This window comes from Pomacea canaliculata, linkage group LG11, assembly GCF_003073045.1.
Source record: "Pomacea canaliculata isolate SZHN2017 linkage group LG11, ASM307304v1, whole genome shotgun sequence".
Lineage (NCBI taxonomy): Eukaryota > Metazoa > Mollusca > Gastropoda > Architaenioglossa > Ampullariidae > Pomacea > Pomacea canaliculata.
In genome coordinates, this window is record NC_037600.1 from 20947370 (window position 1) to 20972365 (window position 24996).

Below are 24996 nucleotides of genomic sequence, written 5' to 3' on the forward strand. Positions count from 1 at the left end.
AGGATCAATACTCTGAAGAGATTGTATATCTGTAGTACACTCAATGTTATGGCAACACCAGACTTTCCAGCCTTGCCATTGCCGCTGTTGCTGTCACGGAGGCTCCCAAATACTCTTGTCAGTGCAAGGCTTTGCATACAGTTCTAATACATATGGACAGATGCCCAATGTTATGTGAAAGCTCCCATTTGGTTAACCAGCAGTACTCTGCTCATTGAGATTTGTCAGGCAAAAACTTTTTTCTGAACAGACCTACCCCCACCACACTATTCCTTGAATTCATAAAATATGTTTTACGCGTTTGTCTCTTTTCGCTCATATCTTTAGGTAAATGTTCAACAGGCGATGCCATCCATGTTCGAAAAATGCTTTGTAGAAATTATTAAATACTTTGCCTTTAAATGAGAGAGAAAAAAATATAAGTCTATCCAAGGCAGTTTGGACCGAATCATCTATTGACAAGTTGATGTTTTTGCTACCCTGCATTTTAGCTCTCATACTAGGCTTCCAAGAAACCAACACCAAAGGAAAAAAAAGGATTTCAGATGATGAAGTTTTATTTTAAAACAATTTGTGGTGCAAAATTTTCCCCTTCCATCACATAAATAGGATGCAGAAATTCTTTTTAAAGAATGCAATAAGTTAATCTAAAACACTAAACGTTACACATTAAAGTAGCTATTTTATGGACTGTATATTACTAACAGCGTATTATTAACAGTGAATATCACATGAACGCCCATGCAGCACAGTAAATTCTTATACACAATGATACACCCTGACTTCTCTCTCATATTTCTGTACAAACCTTACATTATTGCATCATGAAAATAGCATTTGAGGACTACTTTTCAAACCTTACTGATAACCAGATCTTGCTTAATTACTACCACAGACAAAACTTTAAACAAATATTTCCAATGCTATCTGTAGAACAGCCCATATCCCCAACCATACAAAACTTCAGTAGTTGAACAAAACAATAAGGATGAACAAGTTGTGTGCAGATATACATCTCTTGCACTGAAACAAAAGCATTTTACACACTGCATCCAGAAGACCAGGAGAACTACACAGCTATAGATGTTTTCAGTTCTCCAAACCCACTAATGCAAATAGCACATGACATCTATCATTCCCTATGTTACAACACATTCTCCTGTAGTTCATGCTTTAGCCTCTCCTAAGCAGCGCAGCATTCCAAAGTTCATTGCCAGGCACTGGGATGATCACAAAATCAGTTTTTATCATATGTGTAAACATTCATACCATATGCCTCTGTTATCATTCATATAATAGCACATTCACAAACTGAATCTCTCATAACATACTGTAAGTAGTGAAAGAATCTGGGGCAATATTACCTAGCAGAAAGCACAGCTTCAAGACTCGAACAACACAAGCTAAGTCGAACAGGCAGAAACTCTCAAGACTGGCTAGTTAAACTTGTCACGCTCCCTTCACTAATGGAATGTCAAGCCTTAGAAGCAGTCAAGAGATAAAAATTGTCACCAAGGTGTGTTACTAAAGAAGAACAAATTAACTACCTAACTTTCCCATTAAGTAAATCTTGTCATGAGACAAGTGTACACAAAACCTGGAATGGAAAAATTTTGTTGAACAACAAAAAGAACATTTATTAGGATTATTTACATGTAGCTAATCTTCATTACTTTTCAGAATGTCCTAGTTTGGAACATAAATGGGCCTATATCATTTAACATAATAACAGGATTAACAAAATGCGAGCACTCATAAAAGCCAGTTTCAGCGGTCTTTGCATGTTGGAAATGGCATACCACAGATGATTCATAGATTTGTATGCTTGAGAGGTGAACTTGCAAACGTAAGGGGCTTGTCCTACGTTAAAAACTTGCCTTTCGACAACACAGTCTACAATGACTGAAAGGAGGGACATGTTATATCAAAACAGTCTACACTGACTGAAAGGAGAGACTTGTTATGTCAAAACCTAATGTTCAAAGTATCCACTAGATGAGAATTTTAAATGTAATCACTGCATACCATAAGAATGGTTATAAGTTGCTGGGCAATTCCTGAAAACTAAAGATACATAATCCTATGCTCCATGCATTTAATCCACAGTTGATTTAAAGAAAAAGCACTATATAATGAACAACTTATAATGCATACAGTATAACTTCTGAAGAAATTTTGAAAAACATCCACTCTATATGCCAACAATGACTGGTCCCACCAAGCAAAAATGAAACATAAGTCTTGCAAGCTACAAAGGACATCTCTTCACCACGCTTTACTTTTCCTATTCTGTGCAAAATCAACACTGTTTTTCCCCACCCAGGCCCCAAGTCAAGTTTTACAGACAATTTACCAATAAAATTCTATAACCTTTAAGACGTTTTCTGCAGCAAAGAATCAAACCAGTAGAGGCCTATGCATATTGGTACCATTAAGGAAATGTGGGACATTTCTGCTGGCAAGTTTCCTTGAACTGGCCTACCAGCAACAAGCAGCATACAAGATTTGGCGAAAAAGTGTAATATAACAGGGTCAGCTGCAAATGGAAAAAAAAATCAAGCTCTGTCTGTTCATCTGCTATCATCAACATGAATGACTAAAAGTCCTATGAAGTCAAAACATAAGCTGCTGCAACAAACGTGTGATGCAGAATTTGTTCAACATATGTTGTACTCTCTACCAATGATGCCATAAAAACAAAAGCACACTAACACATCTAGATCACTCTCAGCACCTTCTCTAGCCACTAGGTACACATCTTTGCATTAAATTTATTTTGCTGTACAAAGTCTGAAATGTATGCCCACACTGGCCTGGAGATGGGCCAGATTTTCACGCTCCACCATATGTTAGTACCATAATCCTTAGTTTAAAGAAGACTCGATAAAAGAAGAATATCTAACCCATGCTGCTTTTTAATACAGAAAAATTACATTAACTGCTTTACACTGAAAAGTGTTTCCAGCATTGCCTTTCTAAACAATTCTAAACGATTTCTCTTAAAGCTTTAAAAGCAATCCAACAGCTGACAGATAATGACAGCCCCTTGATAATGAATAATCAGCCCTTAGCAGCCTTCTTAACTTCCCACACTTTGGTCAGTTTTGTCTTCACCTTCATGTTTGCTGTGTTGCACAGGGGAAAAAGCATTCATGGGCATACATGACCATTTTAACGTGCAACTTTTAAAGCCAGGACCAATGCTTCTTTTTTTAGCACAGCTGCAATGTCACTAACTACCAGGACTTGAATGTACTTTCTACATGCACATTTATGATTAACTCTTTATCCAGTGAGTAAATAAATATTACAACAGTGCATGCACACTGAAAAGACTCAAGTGAATAATGCAAAAACATTGAGACCTACTGATTTCAAGATTCTGGATACAGAATGCAATGGATGAAACTGCTAATACATTTTTGGCTGCTCATTAATATGCTAGCAATGAACTGGTGACAGAATTTACTCAAGCAGGCAAGCACACTGTGTCTAAAACATTCACAAGTATCGACAGACTGATGGCTCAGTGTGACAGTGTAGCACTGTTGTATGGTCTGTTAAGAAAGCATTTAAAGATCTGACAAAAGGGACTAATATATATGTTCACAAGTTTGTATGAAAAAGTTTACGGCTCCATGTAAAGAAAGAGAGGTGAAATCACCTTTCCCAACTCAAGTGTTAACAAAATTATTGAATATTTTGCTAATTATTTGCTAGCCATAAATAAAAAAATATCAGTTATACATCTCTATTACAACCCAGTGATCAAAGTCTGGTTCAAATATAGTGACGAACTAACAAAAGTAAGCATCTTTTTTCCAGCATTTATTGCTGAATGATTTGGACCCATCTGGGGAGGTGGGGAAAATAGCTTTTTGGTTCCCAAAAATTGGTGCAACTTTGTAATACTAGCTGTAGTTAAGATTGCTTTAAAATGAAAAAGGTGACTAGGAAAGGATCCTAAACCTAGTGGCCATAAGGGAATAAACAGTAAGCTGCTCACCATCATGTGTAGGGCATGGCATGTGAGAAGAGGAGTTAGACTCCCCTTTTGCTGTCTTCCCTGATAAATCAGGTATCCTTATACTGTGGGCAGGAGTTTTCTAATCATAGGAATAAAGCAATCCTCCACCTCATGACTTTCCATTCCAAAGTCAAGTATACTAACCACCAAGCTAGGCAGCACCCTCAATGTTAGTAGTGCATTGTGCCATTCTTTACATATGCATATTTCAAGTAAAACCTAAATTATGAACTCCCCCAAAAACTGACAACAATGATGATGACGATGATGGCAGGAACAGTAGTGGGATAAACAGTCACACACCAGATTTGTCATACATAAAGCATTTTCCATACACATCAAAATGACTGTTACAACTATATAATCTGCACTACAATAAGAGTTACTCATGATGCGTATGTGCTACACCAAATCCCACATTTAGATTTAGCTCTTTAAGTCTTGGCTCTCACTTTAAACAATCCACAGCCAAGTCACAGAATTCACTAGAATCAGCACAGTCCTGTGTCTGTACCTTGATTTATGAAGGGAATCCTCTTGCCTTCTTGTTAATTCCCTATTTCATTGTCAACATACTCTGACTGCAAATGTACATAAAGAATGTTTGAAGATTTTAAGGCCACTGACATTTGTTTCAAAGAGCCATTTGGTACTTTTCCCCCTTCCTTCTTGTCCCCCTCCTATTCCTGTCGCCCTGTCTGTTTATTGTCTGTATCATCGATGTCAGCACTTCTGAAGCAGACCTTATAAATTCATCACAACTTGAATCAAGTGGAGGGAAAAGTCTGGTATACTCATCCACAATATGTGCTTTTATTTTCCAAACCAAAGACCATGAAAACAGCCATCTGCTAAGTTCCACCATGATGGTTGGCAGGCATCTGCTGTTTATCCAGCTTTGTGTTCACTTAGAGATGTTGAAGACGAGGTTGCTAGGGCATCTTCATATTACCTGTATGGCACCCTTACAGTATTTACAGGGTAGGAAGTTCCTTTCAGCAAAGGGGACTTTTTCCACGAGGTTAGAGTGTCCCAACTCAGAAAGAAGGTTTAGAATACGATGAGCAGTCTGGTCCTCCTCACGAATGGTGCAGGCATTACCAGTCACAGTGCAGGAGCTATGGGAATGTGTGTGATGCTGTCCTGAAGATTGTTCCGGGTCATGAGTGTGCTGTGTCACCATCTCATCTGATGCTTCCTGGAGAAGGCTGGGAGGGGATGTATCTGTTCCCCCAACGATTGGCTCAACTTCACTCTCTGTGTCTGACTCTGAACTTGTATAATCAGGCCAGTCTAGAAAAGAAGCATTAGCTGCCTTAGCAGTAATAGATTTTTAAGAATACAAATAGTATGCAAGTTTCAAATGCAGTATGCTGTAACAAATATTTTAACCATGAAACAAAGCAACACACTTACTAAGATAACATATCCTTAAAAAAAATGATTACAAAACATTGTCATTAACCAGTTTTAAAAACAAAAATCCAAGTAAACTTCCATTTCTTAATTTGACTAAATTTTAAGTGAGGCTATGGAATTAAAAAAATGTATTCCAAAAATTTATGATGTGTGCCTCTCTGGTGAACAGAAAAAAATTACCTTGATAGTTGTTCTCCACTGGACCATTCATCACACTCTTGTGTGGTGTCAGATGAGGCTGGATGGTTGGATCTAGGGAAGCATGGTGGTGCGGGTGGTGCGGGTGGTGATGGTGGTGGTGACCATCATGCTGTTGTTGAGTACCAGCACCTGATTCTTCATGGTAGCTGTGTAGCATCTTTCGTTCCCCTAACAATTGCATGACAAGGGCTTGCAATTCACCCAACTTGTCCTGTCACAAGCAAATTATACACTACAAGCATGCCTGTCATAAATGAAACCAATCAATCAATCGATCTTTATTGTCTGTACCAGGCATCATCCAGGACAGAAAATTTTTCTTCACAGAGAAATCTTAAGCCAATGATGTTTAACAGAGCTGATCTCGAGATAGGTATACTGTTATATAAATAATCAGAAGAATATGTAGATCCTATCATATGGATGGAGATCCAACGAGTACAAAAACTGTTATCATTGTTATGTTACCAGGAAGTCTGCCATCTTGAATCAGATATATCAAACACAACAAATGTACCTGTCATAAGCAGATTACAATACAATACATCTTTATTGTCTATGTCTGGTCGTAACAGAGATAGAAATTTCCTTTGTTGCTGGAAAATATTATATGCTACAAATGTGCCTGTCACAAGCAAATTATAGTCACAGGAGTATGATGAAAGCCCACACTGAACTTGTAGCAGCAACAAACATCCCATTAAGAACTGGTGCAGTTTTGCCCAGCCACACACACGAACACAAACACAAACATAAAATCACAAACTTCTGGCCAAGAAGATATTTTTAAAAAATACCTGCAACTGTTCTCTGTCACGAGCCAGCTGAGAAATGTAGTCATTCTTCTGCAACTCCCTTTGCTGCAGGAGTGCCCGCTGGTGATGATAGAGAGAGATGTACTCGCCGATGGTGTCCGTCTCTCCTTGCAGTTGTACCACCAGGTGCTCCAGCTGATCAGCCTTGTCTGACAGCTCTGCCTTGTCTTTCATGACACGGGTGTATTTTTCCTGAACCATGCACATTGACATGAATGTATCCTGAGCCATGGATGATTTGTGTTGTTACTTCTATAATGTTAAATGTTGAACGGCGTGTGAATACTGATGATGTTATTTATTTTCAAATACTACATATGTACAGGTCTGGCATCATGAATTTCCCATAATATAATAAACTTGAATTATATTTTATTTGTACTGTAAAATGGACAGTATGTTGTAATGAATTTTGTGATTGCGCTGGAAATAAGTTCTTTACATCTTTCAAAAACAGAGGTAAGAATTATTGTATCCTGTAAACGAAAAATAATTTTTTGCTCATAGTTTGAATCAATATTTTGTAAAGTTGTAATAAACTCAACATTGTCATTTGAAAAAAAAAATGCCTAAGATTTGCTTTTAAACATTAAAAAATATTATTTTACCTGAATCATCTCCATGGCTGTCTTCAGCTGTTCATATTCGGACCAACTGATCTTGTCAGAGTTCACATAGTCTGTAGCTGTACATGGAAATGGACAAGAGCTTTGGTCCTTAAATAACTTCCGTTTTCTTCCAAATACAATTTTAACTGAATCAGAACAAGCTATCTTTAGCGGATTGATACAGGGACTTTTAAGTTAATGCGCAGCACAGAGAACAGACTTTACTAATTAGGCCATCGGCCCATTTCAAGAGGTTAGTAGTTTGTTTTACATGTATTATAAACAGATATGATTTTAAATCATGAATAGCCAATAATCCCAATTTCTATACAAACTGTTAACAATTTCATTAATGACTACTTTACAGACTAATAGACAATCTCATTCAAGAAACATCCATTTTAAAATGCCTTAAATACAAACAGCAATAGGTTAGAGAGGATTTGTGTTTGTATGCTAAACAACATAGCTAACTTAAAGCTAGATGGTCATCTATGGAGGTAAATGGATGTGAATTTTCCACGAATACTAGCTAATGCCTGGAAGACTTAAACAAAATGCAATTTTGGGTATTCAGTATTATGAAAGAATGCTAAGTTATGATCCACAGCTGGCTAACTGCATGTCTTCTGGCATGTAAGTTTATGGGTGAGATGCCTTGTCTAAATTTAGTCAGGGTGCTTCAAACAACAAAGAGAGAAATAAAGAAACTCAAGCAGGAACAACAAAATATTGCTATTTGTCTGGCTGGTCTGTATGGTTGACAGCAAAAGAAAGGAAGAAGAAAACAGATTGAGAGAGAAAAGAGAAATGGAGAGAGAGAACACACACATTTTCTAATCACGTCTTCCTGCAGGTCGGCAACCTTCACACTGAGGTTGTCAGAAAGATGCCGCTGTTCCTTGAGGTTTTCATATAGTTGAGTACGTTCCATCTCCAGCTGTCTGATAGATGCTGTCAGACTTTCAATCTGTAATACGATCCAACTTTGTTCAACTCTGAGGACCAAAGTAGTCTGCTTATCTGACATGACCTCAACTTCTGACATCTCACAACACTCATGCATTCTTACAGATATAATCATATTAGTTTCCATTAGAACTAAGCATGACATCTTTGTCATAAAAGGCATCAACAGAACTTGAAAACATCAAAATATCATCACTTTCTGTTGTCCTCCCCTGCCATCCAACATTAATATATGTCACCGAAGTCCCCTTTTCTTCCCCTAAATATACACACTCATAAGGGAAAAAAATCCTGCAGCCTAATGTTGTCTTTCACTGCCCCCTCAACAATACTTTCAATGCCTAAACCTTTCCATAACAATACCTCAATATTGACTGAACACACAAGTTCCTGTTCCGCAATGTGCATTATCAAAAAAGAACACTTTCAGCGGGCATGTCTGCTGTCAGGTCTTTACATCAGAAAAGAGGAAGAACAAATCTGTATTCATGCACGTTACAAAACATAGAACATGATGCATACCAGTTCGTCACGATGTGATGAGGCCCCATTTTCATCACTGCTCTCTGGATGCTGCTTCACCTCAGTTGCCTTAATGAGCATGGTGCGCAGTTCACTATTCTGAGTAGTCAGTGCCTCCATCATGTCCTGAACACAATTACACAGAGAAAAAGACAGACAATATGGTATTGTGTCTGATATCCACAGACTAGAATGAAATCAAGATTTATAAGCAATATCACCTTTTTGCTCTTCCTTTCAGGTTTCTAGTCAAGAAATTACATAATGAAAAAAGTAATAAACGAAGTGAAACACTAGCCTCTATTCCTTCACACACACACATGCCATAAGCAAGGCAGTTTTTTTTTTTTTGAACTTGCTTACCTATGGCAGAAATGAGTTGACTAACCTGTGCAGAAGTCAGTTCGTTTTGTAGTGTCTCTACCAGTTGTGCCTGGGCCTCATAGTGTCTGAGCCGGTCCTGTATCTGGTCTTGATGGTATTGCTGGCGCTGGACAACCTGCAGCTCCTCCTTGTAGGCCTGCACTTCCTGCTCCTTTCTAGACACCTGCAAAATAAAATAAAAAGATCTATACTGTGCATTGTGCACTTCCAGGTCCTTTCTACACAACTGAAAATAGAATGGTCTATTACAAATCACTTCCTGTCTTTACCATGCAAACATGAGACTGTTTGCTCTGCCCATTATCACTGGAACTAATGCTGGTTCTCTTCCAGAGTTTATCGCTCTCAACTACTACCTCATACGTGTTCTTTAGGAAAAGTACTTAATTTTACTTGCCATAAAAAACAATTTATGACTTAGAAAATACTAGCATGTTACTAAACAGCTTGACAATGTCTGCCAGCATAGTAGTTTCTCCAAAAATATTAAATCAAGCAAACGATAAAATAAAACCTGAAGGGTAACACTGCATGTATTAGAAAGTAAGCTGAACAATAAATTCTCAGGATATTTTTTACTCTACCCAACCCACTTTTCTCTTTTCTCTAAATTTCAAAATAAAAAATAATGCTGACAAAAAAAAAAAAAAAAAAAACCCTACTAGCTCTCGTAAATCTTTTGTGTCATCTTCTTGAATTGCCAGCCGTGCAGCCATGTCATTGTTGCTATGCTCCACTGCCTGTAGCTTGGTTACTAACTCCATGTTGTCATTACTCTGCAAAAGATGAATCATGGATGGAAGTATTAATATTTATGACTCCCTTGCACCATCAGACTATATCCTTTCTTTTCACTTGTATGCAAAGACTGAAGCTTTTTCTCTAATCTTGCTCATGAAACTGGAATGAATATTTATATCTACATGGTCTGTCTAATATGTGCTCCTTTTTTCAGTTAGCAATAATTTCCATAAGCAGTGCAGAAATGCAGACAACCTATATACAATTTTACACATAAACAAGTTGCAGCCACTTGATACTTATCACTATCAAATACTGAAACTGACAAAGAAAAGAAAAACCTTCTCTGAAAAAGGACAATTTGTAAATAAGAAAGTCTACACAAGACTGACCATTTTGACAAACCCATTCTGAAGTTCTGCCAGCTGAATCTTGAGTTCCTTGTTCTGGCTGAGAGCACGTGACAGAGCTGTGCGGTCACTTTGTACACTTTCCAACAGCTGAGTTCGATCCCCAACCTCTGACCCCATCTGCTCCACCTGCTGCTCCAGCTCTAGCACTGTCAGCTCTCGTTCCTCCAACAATCTGCAGATGAATGAAATGTTTTGCTTTCAACAGGCCAAAATATAGATATTTTTTCTCTGCAATACTCTCTTCTTCTTACACATAGTCTAATAACTTTCCATCCATGCCTTCACATCTTCCAAAACTTCCCAATTCCGGCTGTCCACTTCCAAGCGCTCAAAACCGAGTGCTTCATTAATAGTCATGTCATCTAAAAAATTTTTGAACATTTTTCCTGAAAGAAAGTTAAATGTTACAGCTGTTGTTTTCTTGTGTTTAACAGCCAAAACAGAGAGATACAACTGTTAACCTGCTCAGCTGGGCATTGTCGCGTATCTGTGCTTCATGCCTTTCCTGAAGTTCCTGAAGATCTTTCTTCAACTGTTCAAAATCATTAGCAAGATGGGCTTGTGCCACAATATTTTCTCCCTTCTGTTGATTGTTTTCAGAATTTTCTGAAAAAAAGCAAATATTTTCATTATTACTAATTGTAATATTATTACTATTAAAATGGAAGCTCTGGCAACATCTTAAAGGGTTAAGCATAAAAATGTAAAGTGTACGAAATAACACATCTCCATATTGCTTGGCATGTTATATTCCGTGTCTTTTGTTAACATTTTATTACCAGGAATTATTGCTACTATTATTACAATGGAAATACACACGCAATTTATGCTGCAGCTCCAGCACCACACTTTCCTGTTCATGCTGCTTTACAAGCAGTATTTCCCTTTCTTCAGACAGTGCTGCCACCTGTGAGTGACATTCACAATTAAAAATCAAACTGTTGTGCACCACCCAAAACATATTTTAGAAATTTTCTTCAAGTATAAAATCAAGTTTTTCATGAGATAGTTAAAACATTCAAAAGGAAAAAGTGAAACCAAAAAATTACAACTCTCTATAATAGACGTTCCCCCTTTGTGCTGCTAAGCAGTGGAACTCTCTTCCACATCACATTCGCCACTCGGACTACAAGGCTACATTTACACGCTCTGTGAAAACATATCTGTTCACAAAGTACTTTCCCTAAATTACTATTCTTAACTCCCTGGCAATACTGTCTGTCATGCTAACCATCATGTAACGACTCCATCTTACACTGTTAGATAGTATAGATAGTATCTACATCCCTTCATACCTTCATCCATTGCTTTACCTTCTACTCTTGTGCCTCATCTTTATGTTGCTCAGTGTGTCTATAGCACCTCACTGATTAGTAACTGTTATCTTGTGCCTCATCCTTCTGCTGTTCAGTGTGTCTATACATACCTCACTATCTTTCAATTATCATTATTGGTCTGTTCAGAGAGTGCAATCTATCTTGGTCGTGATGCTGTGCATTATAAGTTCACATTATTATTATTATACAATTGAATAGAGACAGTTGAAAACCCACATTTACTCAAAGAGTAAGAATCTGAACTGTAAAGTGTGAACATCAAGGTGCATAAACACATATGCATGTCAAGCACTAGGTGGCAGTTTCAAGTAATTTCCATTGAAGAATGTTAACAGAAATATGGACCGACCTGCTTTGTCAAATGCTGGATCTGGTGAGTCAGCTGATCTGCATTCTGCTGAAAGTGGTCACGAATTTGCTCTTTCTCCTGTCTCACGGACTGTAGGCTCTCTTCAATCTGAGAGCAACAATGATGACAATTACAACATCAAAAACACTTAGAATAATCTTCCAAATGGCACTGATAACACTTTTTATAGCAAATTACTCTAGCACAAATTATATACAACTCAACACACAAGTCTAGTGAGTGCACCTTAGATGAGGGAGGAGGGATGCACAATTTACCTGTTTTATTTTCAGCTGCAGTGTGTCTTTCTCTGTCTCCAGATCTGTTATCATCTTCACATTGCCACCATAACTCTCAGTCTCACTTGACAACTGCAGCACAGCCATACAACATTAATCTTTTGACAACAATTTAACATACTTTTTCTTTTAGCAGCATCTTCCTGATTCTTTAAAAAAATGTACTTAGCACCTCTCTCACACACACATACATGTCTCTACCCACACACACCTGTTCTCTCTCTCTTCCATTTAAAATCTTTAAAGGTAATGTTTTAACACTGACACAAACTTTTATTGTGAAAAACAGATCATTATCCCAACCAATGAGGGCACAGAAGACATGTCTTGGTACAGAATACTTGCACATGCCCAACACTGCCTACCTGCTGGGCATAGATCTCTGCCATCTCCAGACGTTTTCTGAGGTCTTCTATTGTAGCTTCCTGTTCTTCTGTCTCTTTACCCTACAGCAAATGTGTCCAGCGTTAACTACCCACCACTATGAAAATGCAATTCTACACTTAAATATATCCAAAAATGCAAGTTTAAAGTACAAAATCTATTAAATTTTCACCCAATGACTATTTAAAAGTTACTTGGGGGTTATTGTTTTGTTTTTATTTTAGTTGGGGGAAAAGTAACAGGACTGATTAATTAAAGTGGTTAATCATTTCAAATAAATAGAACAAATACTACAACAGTTATAAAAAACAACAAAAAAAAGCACATTTTTACCTTGGAATTCAATTTTGAAACAAGTTCTGATATTTGTTGCTGGCTTTCTTCAAGACCTTTGCTAATGAAGCAAAAGAGAGAAAAAAAGATTCCAATCTATAATTATTGATCAAAAAATATATACAGTATAAACCAGTCCTACACACTCTTATTAAACAGGATATTCCAGACTAAGAAATTGTAATCAGTTAACAGTAAAATGAAAAACAGCGCAGTAGTGAGTGCAGCTTACTTGGATTTATACAACTCTAATTTTAGTCGATCTATCTCCTTGGCATGCTCCCTGTTGACCTGAAAAAAATAAATTGTTTACATGGCATGAAAAAACAAACAGCATTAGGATATTAAAAATGCACAGAAGGAACAGGCCACAAGTAATTAAGGTGAGGTTTTTTACTGGGGAGACTACAGTCTGGTGGTTAGTATGCTTGTCTACGAAACAGAAGGTTGCAAACTCAAGACTTGCTAGATCTGTGGCTTGAACACCCGCCCTGCCCACCCTGCAGTTCCTGGCTACCTGATTAATCAGGAAAACTGAACAGAAAAATGAAATCATAATAATCTACAAAAATCAGTAACTCTGCTAAATGCATAAATAAACATTTAAATATTAGAAGTACTAGATGCACTTAAACTCTGTTTAATGGTTTGTGACATTAAAAAAACAACTCTGACACCATAAAGCTCTGATATCTGATGTAATAGCCGCAGTGAAATATAGCATAGCTTAATGCAGTAAAAACCTCTGAGGTTCACTGCAACATTTATTCAAATTATTTAAGACTAATAGTGCAGAAGATATTTATCTACATGCATGTGAAACAATAATTTCTAAGCATAATTCATATTAAATTTTTGCTAGCATTTTATTCTTTTTTTATTCTTCCTAACATTCAGACTTGTGTCTGATGTAAGAAACAATAAATGCATTCAAAATTAAATGTATACAACAATATTTAATGATACTCTCATAAACTAATCGGATTATCAAGGTTACACAAAGAATAGCATAACATAAAACTTAGTTAAATCTGTCATGACAAATCAAATCTCAGACTAAAAAAAGTAAAAGCACATAAAATTACCATTAGAGTTAAATAACAAAAATCAAACTTTTGTGCTGAACAGCACATTTACACACTAAAATGACAGCCACTGTCACAATACCCACATAAAAGCAAACAAAACTTTCAAAAAAAGCCTGCACACGAAATCAAAACCTAAATCCCATCTTACTACAGAAGAAGCATTTCACCATAAAAAAAAGGTTATTTTTTTTTTTTTCATGTCTGCCATCTACAATCTCTACTCACTTTAAATCCTACTGGGAAACTGGACAGGCAAGTGGTTAGAAAGGACTAGCATCCAAGCCCTAAACACCAGCTGATTTAGCACATCAGAAAAGGATCATCACTCCCTTAACTGGTATCAGATGGACTCAGAACAAGCCAGTCTGCCCATGGGACCAACTAGGGGCATGACACAGCAGCAGTAAAGGCACACCATCAGAGGTACTTCATCTGGCAGCCTGAACATTTTTTGATGTTTCCCATCCAATTTTTCTCTTGCTTACCCCAGAAATGTCCTCTTTACACATACCCCTGGAAGACTGTCTTTGATTAGGTGCCATGCCAAGCAAGCAAGTTTTTAAAGCTTGATGGTGCCGAGCAGACATTCCACCAGGTTGGCGATCAGCTTATGTATGAATTCCTTTATTTTGTATTCCTTCAGAACAGTATCCTGAAGCCTTTAGTTTCAAATGTTTGGTTCCTTTTCTCGATCTCGGTTAGCAAGGCATGCTTTGCACCACCTTAAGGTACGATGGTAATACTAGGGATTTGTATAGATTCAAGGGTATTTTCACAATAACCATGCAGCCTTTATGTGTACAGCGTACTTTTTTATGGACTGGCACTACATTCATATTTGCTGACATTCGTGTTAGTATACATACATTAGATGCACACATGTAAACAACACTTCTACCCACTTCAAACAAATGGAGTGGGGGGGTGGGAAGAGCGATGGATCAATCTGATGGCACTGTCTACTACAAATACCATAAATGCAAAATTTAACCAAAACCGCAAACAAATCCATCTATGCTATTTACTGCTAGTAAATGCAAGTCTCATACAAAACTAATGGGGTGGGGGGAGTCATCTAGGTGTCTACACAATATTTAGTACAGAACTGCAGCATAGGACCATAAGAGGCCACAAGGAACAGGGTAACAGAAGAGAGGATAAGGCTACAATAAAAATGGAAAAGCCAACATAATTAGTCTTACCTGTTCCAGCTATAAAAAGGGCAGGAATTATAAGCCACACTGTGGTCAGATAGCAATTTCAAGTCTGTTAACTAAGCTACATCTCTAGCACTAGTGGTACTGACACTTTCAGGTTAATTTCCCCCCCACCCCTGACTCCCTTCCTATATCATGGATGTTCAGGAGGATTTCATTCTCATGCTGATTTTAGTCCCTTCCAAACATAGATTTGCCTTAAAGTTTAAACTAAAACCATTGCACTGAAAAACTTCTTGCTGCGAAAACTGAAAATGCCTGTACAACTATGTGAAACATACATGCAAAGAAAAAAAAAGGAATTTTTTTTTTTAATTAAGAAATATACACTGTGACTATATAATTAATCATGCACTAACCTTCTCTAGCTGATGGCCTGACTGAGATGATGTTGACAAGCTTCTTTCCAGATCAGCTACCCGCTGTCTTGATGCTTTTAGCCGCCCACTCAGTTCCTCAATCTCCTCTGTAAAGGAAACAGACTATTGCCTTTCTTCAAACACACAAAGACAAATACTGAAAAACCTCATAGTATTTACTATATAACCCCTGCCAAAATCACACATTCGCATAAAACCTAAAACCCTCAAAAACAGCTCCAAACTTTAATTTGCTACAAAGGGATAAAAATGTTCTGTGACTTCAATTGACAGGAAGACATCACCTTCACTTTGAGCCATGTCATGGCTGAGCAAGCAGTCCAACATGAAGCTCAGAATATGTTAGTTGTTAAACCTCTGTTTTATTATTTCTTAAGGTGTATATTTCACGTCACAGTAGTTGAAGTATCCATCTTGCCCCAAATTCCACCGTGCACGATTGGTTCAATGTCTAGAAGTGTTAGGTAAGCAAAGAAAGCTACTGTAGAAGGATATGAAGTTTCCCCGAGTAAAACCCAAGATTTTCAAACCTAAGCCAGACGTTGTTGGACAGGGAAGACTTATTGTTTCTTGCTGATCCATTTTATCTTCCCACATCCCAATCGTCAATGAGCACTTCAAATAGGTGCACTAACATAACCTATCTCACACAGGTCCTGCAGGCTGCTGGAGAGTATAGTACAATTTACTCCTCTTGTGTATTTTCTCAGTCTGTCTCCTCTCTGTGTTTGTGTACGCATATGTGTATGCTTTTTTTGCCTTTCCCAATCTATATCAAGTACATTTTAAAACCATAATTTTTTTCTTGTGCTTTTTATAATTGCCATGCTGAATAAGATACATTTTGTGCACTTTGTCCTTATGTGTCATTTTTCTAAAAAGTAAAAGCAGGGCTTCTGCTTACGCACAAAATTGCGTACAATACGCATTAAAAGTTCGGAGGACCCCTTCAATTTTCGTCAATGGGGTCCCCTTCAAATTTGGGCAAAGAACAGGGACCCCTTAAAATCTGAAGAAGGGGTCCCTGGGACCCCAAAGAATTTAGCCTTAGCAGAAGCCCTGGTAAAAGCATTCTTTTTTTTTTTTTAAGTTGTAACATATTAGGTAGGAAGAAGGTAGAATGTTGTTAACATATTTTATCATGAGTTTTAAGAACATAAACATAAAGTGGTTTTATGTATCCAGTTTTAGTTTTGCTTTATCCTTTTCTCCTAAATGTCAGAAAATCACGTCTTTGTTTTAATTGAATGTTTCAAAGTTGTAAGCACGAACATATGAGAGAAAGATGTGAGAATTGGAGAATATAGTTTGGAATGGAAGTATAGTGTAACCTTGAGTTACAGGTTTTAATTGTATGGGCTGAATAAAACTGGAGCCCTTCTGGATGAGGAAGAATCGCCTCCCAAGACCATTTCTTGATTGCCTTTGGTTCAGCACCCAGCAGTACTTGGACTAGGAGCACCGTTAGCCCCACTGTGACCCCGGAAACCGCCTCACAGGCACAGCCAGTGTGTACAGCCTTCGCGTGTGTATTTGTGTTATTGAATGCTGAAGATGTAGAGGGAGACAACCCTAAGAGGGGCAATGAACTGTAATGTATATGATGATTGCTAGAGCAAGTTATAAGACAGATAATTGAACTGGAACATTAAAACTGGAATCTTATTGCAAAACAGTAGAAGAGTGCGAGGAGTGTAAAATCTTCCTACTTGGATTGTAAGATTTGACTATGTTGTGATTGATCAGAGGAGTTCCCTGGATGTAAACAGTGCGTCTATCGTTAGATGTTTGTCGCCTTTAGAACACTGTGTTAAGGCGAGTTTATAAAGAAGTATTTGTGTTATAGTCTGTAAAGTCCTGAGCCCCTCGACAACGACATGAACATGATTTGGCCAGAGGCAATCATTTTGTTGTGTGTTGAAAGAACACACATTAGTCTGGCATGTGTTGTTAAGCCACCCGTGCCTTGACATATCTGGAGGATATTCTGAATCCCAGTTTCAAATTGGATTATCTGTGTTAGGAGTGATTGCATTTACTTGTACATGGATACCATCAAGGAAAAGTGAAGTTTCCCGAATTCTGACTGTTGCAAGAGACTGGCGAACCATTTATATTGTGACTGGAGGTCTGTTTATATTGGAATAACTGTACCCAAGAATTACATTTAAGTGTTCAAATTATTTTACTTTATCAACAATTATAGAGGATTAGTCCACAATCAGGTCATTTGTTTTTTTTTCATATGAGTAAATTTCTAAAAGAACACATAACTTATAGTGTGCCTGCGTGGTGAGGCTGTGACAGTGCATCACACCTAGTTCACTACTTTGATATTTTGCATGTCACTTACTGATTTAAATGAGCTTCAAAGAAGCGGTTAATCTAAAGCTGACAATAAAATCACAGAAAAAACTTCAAACTCAAGGGCCAAAAAATTACTAGATATTAATGTTAGGTACTGTTTTAAGTCACTCAACATGAAATGTAGAACAGATTGCAAGTAAACAGAACTTGGAAAAGAAAACAATCAATCTGTGACCTAATCTCAAATCACCATTTCTCAAACTATTACTATACTGTGGAGGACGAAAAGTGAAAATCGTCAAATGGAATTTTATCATGTGCCTAGCAAACAACAGTCATACCAAGCAACATAACATAACAGGGATTTTGCCCCTCGCATTGATTACAGGTGCAAAATGTGTACTTTGCAAGCGGATATTTCACAAATGGTTGTAAGATTCTGCAACTTAGATATATTTTATCAATATCTATAAAAGATGCAAACCATTAAGTATGTAACAAGATCTATACACACCTAATCTTTGATCTGCTATCCTCTGGGACTGGCCCACTTGTGACTGTAGCTCTGTTTTTTCTGCTACAAGGATGCCAATTGTTTGAATATGGACCTGAAATGGAGACACAATGAACACAACAGCCTTTCCAAATTATCAGCATACTTCCATACAAGATGAACATTCCCTGCCTGTACCAGCATATGATTATGCACACTAACAACAATAATAATAAACTTGCGATTTATATAGCACAGAATCACGCTCATAGAGCAGCATGCTCTTAGTGCTTGAAATAAAAACAGGACATTGACATTATATAGAAGAACTGACAACAGAACTGACAAAACTATTTAAAGACATGCAATAAAAGTTGGGTAACATACAAGGGACCACTGACAGTAAATGAAATTAATCTATAAGCAGACCAGGTTAATCACTATAGGTCAAAAAGCAAGAGAATGGGTTCGTGGATAAATAAATATGACGAGGACTATTATTATGAGTAGTACTTATAGAAGAGATGTGTTTTTAATGAATGTTTAAACGATTCGATGGTGGATAAGTGGAGAATATGAAAGGGGAGAGAGTTCCACTCTTTTAATGTTTTAGGTTATTGTTTTGGTAACAGAAATAATTAGCATACGATTGTCAAAAAAAAAGAGAGTACAGTTGTCTGGCTGGGATGCAGAGGATGAGCTTGAAGAAATAGGCAAAGTATGAACCTATAAAGAAACTGAAACTGAGCACAGACAGCTTGTACCTGAATGTGATATCAGATGAGTAGAGAAGGGTGAGAAGTGACATAACCTGATTTCCTTACTTTGATGACCAGACATGCAGCGGCATTTTATATTTTCCAGGGATTCCTTCTGTCTGCATTATCTGGTGTTTGTAAACAAGGGTCATTTGACTGTGACAAACATTCACCCACCCTCACACCCACATGCGCTACTTACCTGCAGCTGTTCCTTCAAGGAAGCAACATCCTTTTTGTACTTTTCATGAAAAGTGTTCTTCTCACTCTCTAACTGCTCTTGCAGGTTCTTTACACGGTCTCTCTGAACAATAAGAAACCATTAATTCTATCAAGAGCTACAGATTTTTGAACCACGTCACATTTAAAGCTCCCTAGTTTGTCATAACAATGTCAAAGTATGACCGCATTTTATTAAATTATGAATGTGTCTCAACATGATAGAAGATCAGACATATTGAAAATTTTTACAGTTCTTACCAACTGCTGGTTTTGAGTGTTTAGCTGCTCATTTGCTTGTGAATGTAGCTCCAGTGAGGCTGCCAATTCTCTGTTTCTTTTCTGAAACAATAGTTTATTCTGTGGTGAATCCCTGCAACCCCCTCCCTCCCTCCCCCCCCCCCAAAAAAAAATACACTTACGCACAAAGAAAGAAAAGGAAAAGAAAAAAATAAAGGCATGACTATCACAGGTCCTTTAAAACCAATGACACCACCAAGGCAAAATACTGTATCCCTTTGTTTTAATGATATAACCATCAATCTGTTTATCTTTAGGATATACAGCAAAAGCTGATATCCTCAATACAAATGAAATGTAAAATTAAGGGTGGACATGTGGTGACGATGACCTGTCATGTAAACACACAGAATCAACTCATGTGTTCAATATGTTTTCTTGTGGTACATGGATATTCGGTTTTTAGTCTCTGCATCTGAACAGTAGCAGTTGGACACATGTAGCCACTTAAGTCAAAGCTTGACCACTAGTATAGACACCACTGCCCATGTGCCTCACCATCTGTCTTACTGTTCACTCACCTCAAGCTCCTCTACACTAGAATTTCCAGACTCATCACCATTTCCAGTGAACTCAGCAGTCTGCAAGAAAGCAAGCAGAAAAGTAATTTAAAGATCATACATCTCCCCATCAGAAGAACAACATTAACACCTTTTAAGAAGTGTACACTGATGCTATTGAAACTCTTTCTCAAACCACTAGAGAAAATTACAGTATTAAGCATTTCATAATAATTACTGTAGAAAATTTATATTTACTGCAATCACGAACATCTAATCTCACTTCAAAAATATGTAATACTTACATAAAGTAAAATGGCCATAATACAACTAGAAATATACATATTCACCTCAGCTAGCAAACCATTCAGTTGCCGTGACAGCTGGTGCAGACTCTCTGTGGATGCTGTAGTCCTGCAGTGAAAAAGACTGGTATTGTCTGTTACAGGATTTATCTCTCAAGCTCTCATAGAAAATGGAGAAAGCCATAAAAAAAATTTCCCCTTAGAGAAATGGTGTCATTCTTATCCATAATCCATCCCACATTCTCTGTAACCCCTCAGCCACTCTCAAACACACATACAAAAACACATCCATGTATTTGAATGCACGTGCACACATGCAAGGGCATGCACACAAAGCTCCCAACCCCACTCCCCAGTTGGATCTATTTCTATTTCTTTCACATTTCTAATGTTAACAAAATCTTTAAATTAAAGGTGGGGTCAGTAAACAAACACCCTCTAACTTAAGAGAAGGGAAAAAGATATCAAATTTAGTAGTTGCATATACCTCAGCATGTAAAAGTATATATGTATGAAGAATGCATATACTTCATCTATACCATTAAACCTACTTACAACTAAAATGACACATCTTTTCTGAGATTTTCAACTCAAATATGAACTTGTTATGAGTAACACAAAATACAAAAACAAAAAATAGACTGCACAAGACTATCAAGCAAGATAATATTTACATTGTTTCTCAAGATGAAAACAAACATGTTTGCAAATAGGACATCAAATATTCTGCCATCATAAATATGCCATATCATATACCTACTGTGAGACTGAGGACAAAATGGAGATAGAACAGGCTGTTTGTTGCCCATGCAATTTATCTCAAAGACAAGCATTGTGTTAATCTACTAACTAAATATTACAAATTAGTTGGACATTTTATCTGAAATTTTCTGGCTCTGTGTGGAGGGAGATGGAAAGGATCCTTCATAGGAGTATCCTATGAAAATTTACAGTGACAACATGCACAGTTGCAGCATGCATTGACTGGCATGCCAAATGGAAGACAAAAAATAACAGCTTGGTTCTACCTGGCTGAGGGAAACCAAGGAGCAAAGGCTTGCGATGAATTGTTTTGGCTCTCCATGTTTGTTCCAAAGGATGTTCTGTTAGTATGTATGCAAAATAAAATGTAAGTGTGCAAAAGGTGGGCTTATGTGTATATGTAACACAGAGCTGTGTTATATAATTCTCAAGGCAACTTCAAATGCCTTTACAAACAAAAAAAGATATTCATGAGACCATTGATTTTAAGTGATTTTGTCCATCTTCCTGCAATGAAACAACCCTTTACCTTATTAAAAAAAAAACTTGTTTCTAATTTACTTACTTTGGCTCATTCTGGCTTGATGTCTGCAAATTTCCCAAAACTTTACTGACAGGTCGACCCCTGTTACTGATATTGATCACTAGCTGAAACCAAAGCCCAAATTCTCACATATCACAAACATAATTTAATATATAATTATACATAACACTTTAATTTTCCCGAAGGGAAATTTGGGGATTATAAAAGCATGTGGAGGTGCGTGTACTCTCTCTCTCTCTCTCAATGTTCTCATTTACAACAATTCAGTTTTTAACCTGGCTAGCTTCGCCCAGTTAAGTGTATTAACTCCTATATATCTGTACTATAATCATACCAAGAGCTAATAATTTAAGAACACACAAATCCCATTTTATTTTATTCGCGCAGTAAAATAACTCTACCGCCTTTACTATCTTGCTGTTTAGTTTCATCTTGTTGATAAACACACATCCTCTATCTTTATTTAATAAAGAGAACCTAAATACAGTCGGACATCGATAAGTCGACCTTCCCTAAGTCGAAAACATCCCTATATCGAATTAATTGTTAGTTCCTGGCCAAATACCTGCCCCTATTACACCATTTTCCCTAACTCGAAAACTCCGTAAGTTGATTTTTTATTCGGGTCCCTCTGAGTTCGACTTATCGAGGTCCGACTGTAATATGAAACTAAATATTAATAGATGGTCAACACATTCTTTATGGACACAGGGAAGAATTTTTATCCATTTTCTTACTTGATGTGCCTGTCGCTTTATGCACAGCTAAGGGGTACACAGCAGTTAAACAATATCCTTTAATCACCCGTTTCAAGTTGAGAAGGAATATTGCAGACTTAACGCTGATTTATGTTCAATGACAGGTGGAATAACAACACACACAAAACTCTCTTTTTCTCCTTGCCTTATAGCTGTATGCACAGAAAGTTTTATTCACACCTCTTGGGAAGCTGGTGAAATGTTGCAACTAGACTTGCGTGATGTCTTATCATTGTCCTTGACACTGCCCTCACACTCATCAACAGCAGCAGTGTGAGGAGGTGCTTGGCGAGCAGGTGATCGGCTAGGCGTGCGCCCTGAACGCTGCTGAAACTGTTTCAACTGCAATATAAAAACATGCAATTAAAACAGTGATGTCGTTTTCTGATATTTTGAAGAAAAGGATAAAGCAAAACTAAAACTGGATACATAAAACTACTTTATGTTCTCAAAACTCATGATAAAATATGTTAACGATATTCTACCTTCTTCCTAACTGTAATTTGTTACAACGTAAGAAAAAAGAATGCTTTTACTTTTTTAGAAAAATGATGCATAAGGACAAAGTGCACAAAATGTATCTTATTCAGCAGAGCAATTACAAAAAGAGCAAGAACAAAAATTATGGTTTTAAAATGTACTTGAAGCAGATCCTTGAACATTTGAAACAATAGATGCTAGTTGAATACTAATTTAGAGCCTTTATTATCATCATATAAACTGTGTTACAAGCCATAGCATTTGGTTCTAAGCAGCAGTTTATCCTGGTCTCTTTTAATATGTCTAATTAGAAAAAGCAGCATGGCATCAGGTCATGTGAATCAATGTGACTTGTATGTCTAATACTAGTGTTCTAGAACATGGAGATGAGTGGAGTCAGATGTATTTAATGTCCTTCCTCTAAATGATCTATATGAATTTCTTCCTCTCTCGCTCTCTTACACAAACACACACAGCTAGAAAACCCCTTGCTTGCCAAGTCTTCATCATGGCCACAAAAATGAATATTTTTTAAGAAGAAAATGCCAAGATGTGTCAAACAGCTGCATGCAAACACAGAAATTTTCGAGAAAACATATACAGGCTGGTAATATAAGACAGACATATAAGACATAACTCAGTTCAATCAGCCACTAATCCAAGACTTCTCTTCTGCCTCACTCTACATCAAGGCACCACTGACACTATAAGGTAAACTTGTTCAAGTGGGAACAGGGAATGATGAATTTATTACATGTACACTAAAATAATTTAACAATATTCATATTTTTATTCTGCAATAGCATAGGTGCAAGTGCAATCTGTATTTTTCTCTCCTTCTGGTTTTTGCACACTGAGGTTATTTAGTTTTTTAAATTTGCTCTCAAACCCACCCAACCACCCCCACCCCCCGCCACCAACACCACCACCGCCGCCGCCACCATCAAAAATATAATATTAACTCCCAAAGAATTTATTATAGATAGCAACAATTTGTTTTTAGCTTCTGTTTAAATAAAGTGCATGATGACATTTAAAGGTACAAAAAAAGCATGAAAAACCTTAAATGCGGTACTTTCTCGAGGTTTTCTCCCACGGGTTAATGAGGCAAACACAATCCATAAACCCATAAATGAACTGCAATGGATTTTCTTATTTGACATTAATTTTGTATCTGTTGCTTAAGGACAACAAAGCAGACGGGTATTCAAAGAGTGACAACTTATACTACTAAACACGGGGATCCAACATATAAGGCCTTGTCATACTGGGCTTGTGTCCCTATAAAATCAAAGATTAGCGGGGATGTCAAACTTACTATTGTTTCCTAGTTGCAGGGTTAGCAGAAAGCTCAGCGGACAGATCGCTATTCGCACTCGGACCCAGGAACGAGGGACGTGTTAGTAGCCAGAATGCACCGACACCCCAAACTGAACAGATATCCTTGGAGGTCTTTACAGTACCTTCAACATTCAAATGTTTCACCTAGCTGTATATACTGACGAGCATACAGATCTCGATAATCGGAACAAAATGCTGTCTGCTCCTAACAGTGAAAACTAACAGAGCGTCTCGTTATTGGATTGTCTGACATCCCTAATAAGTATGTTGTAAAGCTTGAGAGGAAGTTTGAAGAAAGGTAAAACCTCCTAATAACGAGTACAATATCTTTCTTCTTTAAAAAAGCTACAGATGGTACCTTCTTTTTTGCAGCTGCAATTTTGTCTTTCTTGCTACTGTCGGCCATTTTCGGCTGATGCGTGCGCATATGACACGCCAACTACACAAGATGCGCACCGAATGCTAAAACTAAACATACGAACCTCCCGTATTATAATAATATTAACAATTTCATTAAGCTGATTCTTTTTAAAATAATATTTTATACAATTTAAATAAAGTTGCTGTAAAGAAAACTGCCTATAGTACAGAATCTTGTTTGAGCTAGAAGAAAACAAAATGACAGATCATGGACGTGTTGTATATAATACAAGTTCGTGAGTAGAGATACCACTGTAACTACGGACGTGTATAAATATGTTCGTGCTTTGACAAAGCCAGCTGAGGTCTAAGTGCTTGAAAAC

At 37.2% G+C, this 24996-nt stretch overlaps 1 protein-coding gene across 5 annotated transcripts; it reads right to left on the minus strand.

Moving 5' to 3' along the window:
- Positions 1–539: 539 nt before the first annotated feature.
- Positions 540–24690, minus strand: LOC112575247 (golgin subfamily A member 2-like). 5 transcript variants are annotated; one of them, XM_025256961.1, is made up of 28 exons: positions 24612–24690; positions 24231–24375; positions 22613–22774; positions 21696–21778; positions 21397–21471; positions 20414–20477; positions 20085–20144; positions 19525–19605; positions 19247–19348; positions 18308–18401; positions 15466–15572; positions 15092–15100; positions 13034–13092; positions 12802–12862; positions 12450–12530; positions 12064–12156; positions 11786–11893; positions 10919–11006; positions 10561–10705; positions 10079–10271; positions 9608–9721; positions 8950–9108; positions 8562–8687; positions 7902–8040; positions 7071–7147; positions 6445–6654; positions 5627–5858; positions 540–5320 (listed from the first exon to the last, which is right to left on the minus strand). In XM_025256961.1, exons 5-28 carry the CDS (start codon positions 21450–21452, stop codon positions 4971–4973), a joined length of 2808 nt encoding a protein of 935 aa, XP_025112746.1. In that variant the 5' UTR covers positions 21453–21471; positions 21696–21778; positions 22613–22774; positions 24231–24375; positions 24612–24690; the 3' UTR covers positions 540–4970. The 5 variants fall into 5 exon arrangements, with proteins under 5 accessions (XP_025112746.1, XP_025112743.1, XP_025112745.1 ...); XM_025256958.1 differs by lacking the exon at positions 24231–24375 and having other exon boundaries at positions 24612–24687; XM_025256960.1 differs by lacking the exons at positions 21397–21471; positions 24231–24375 and having other exon boundaries at positions 24612–24687.
- Between the last annotated feature and the right edge of the window lie 306 nt (positions 24691–24996).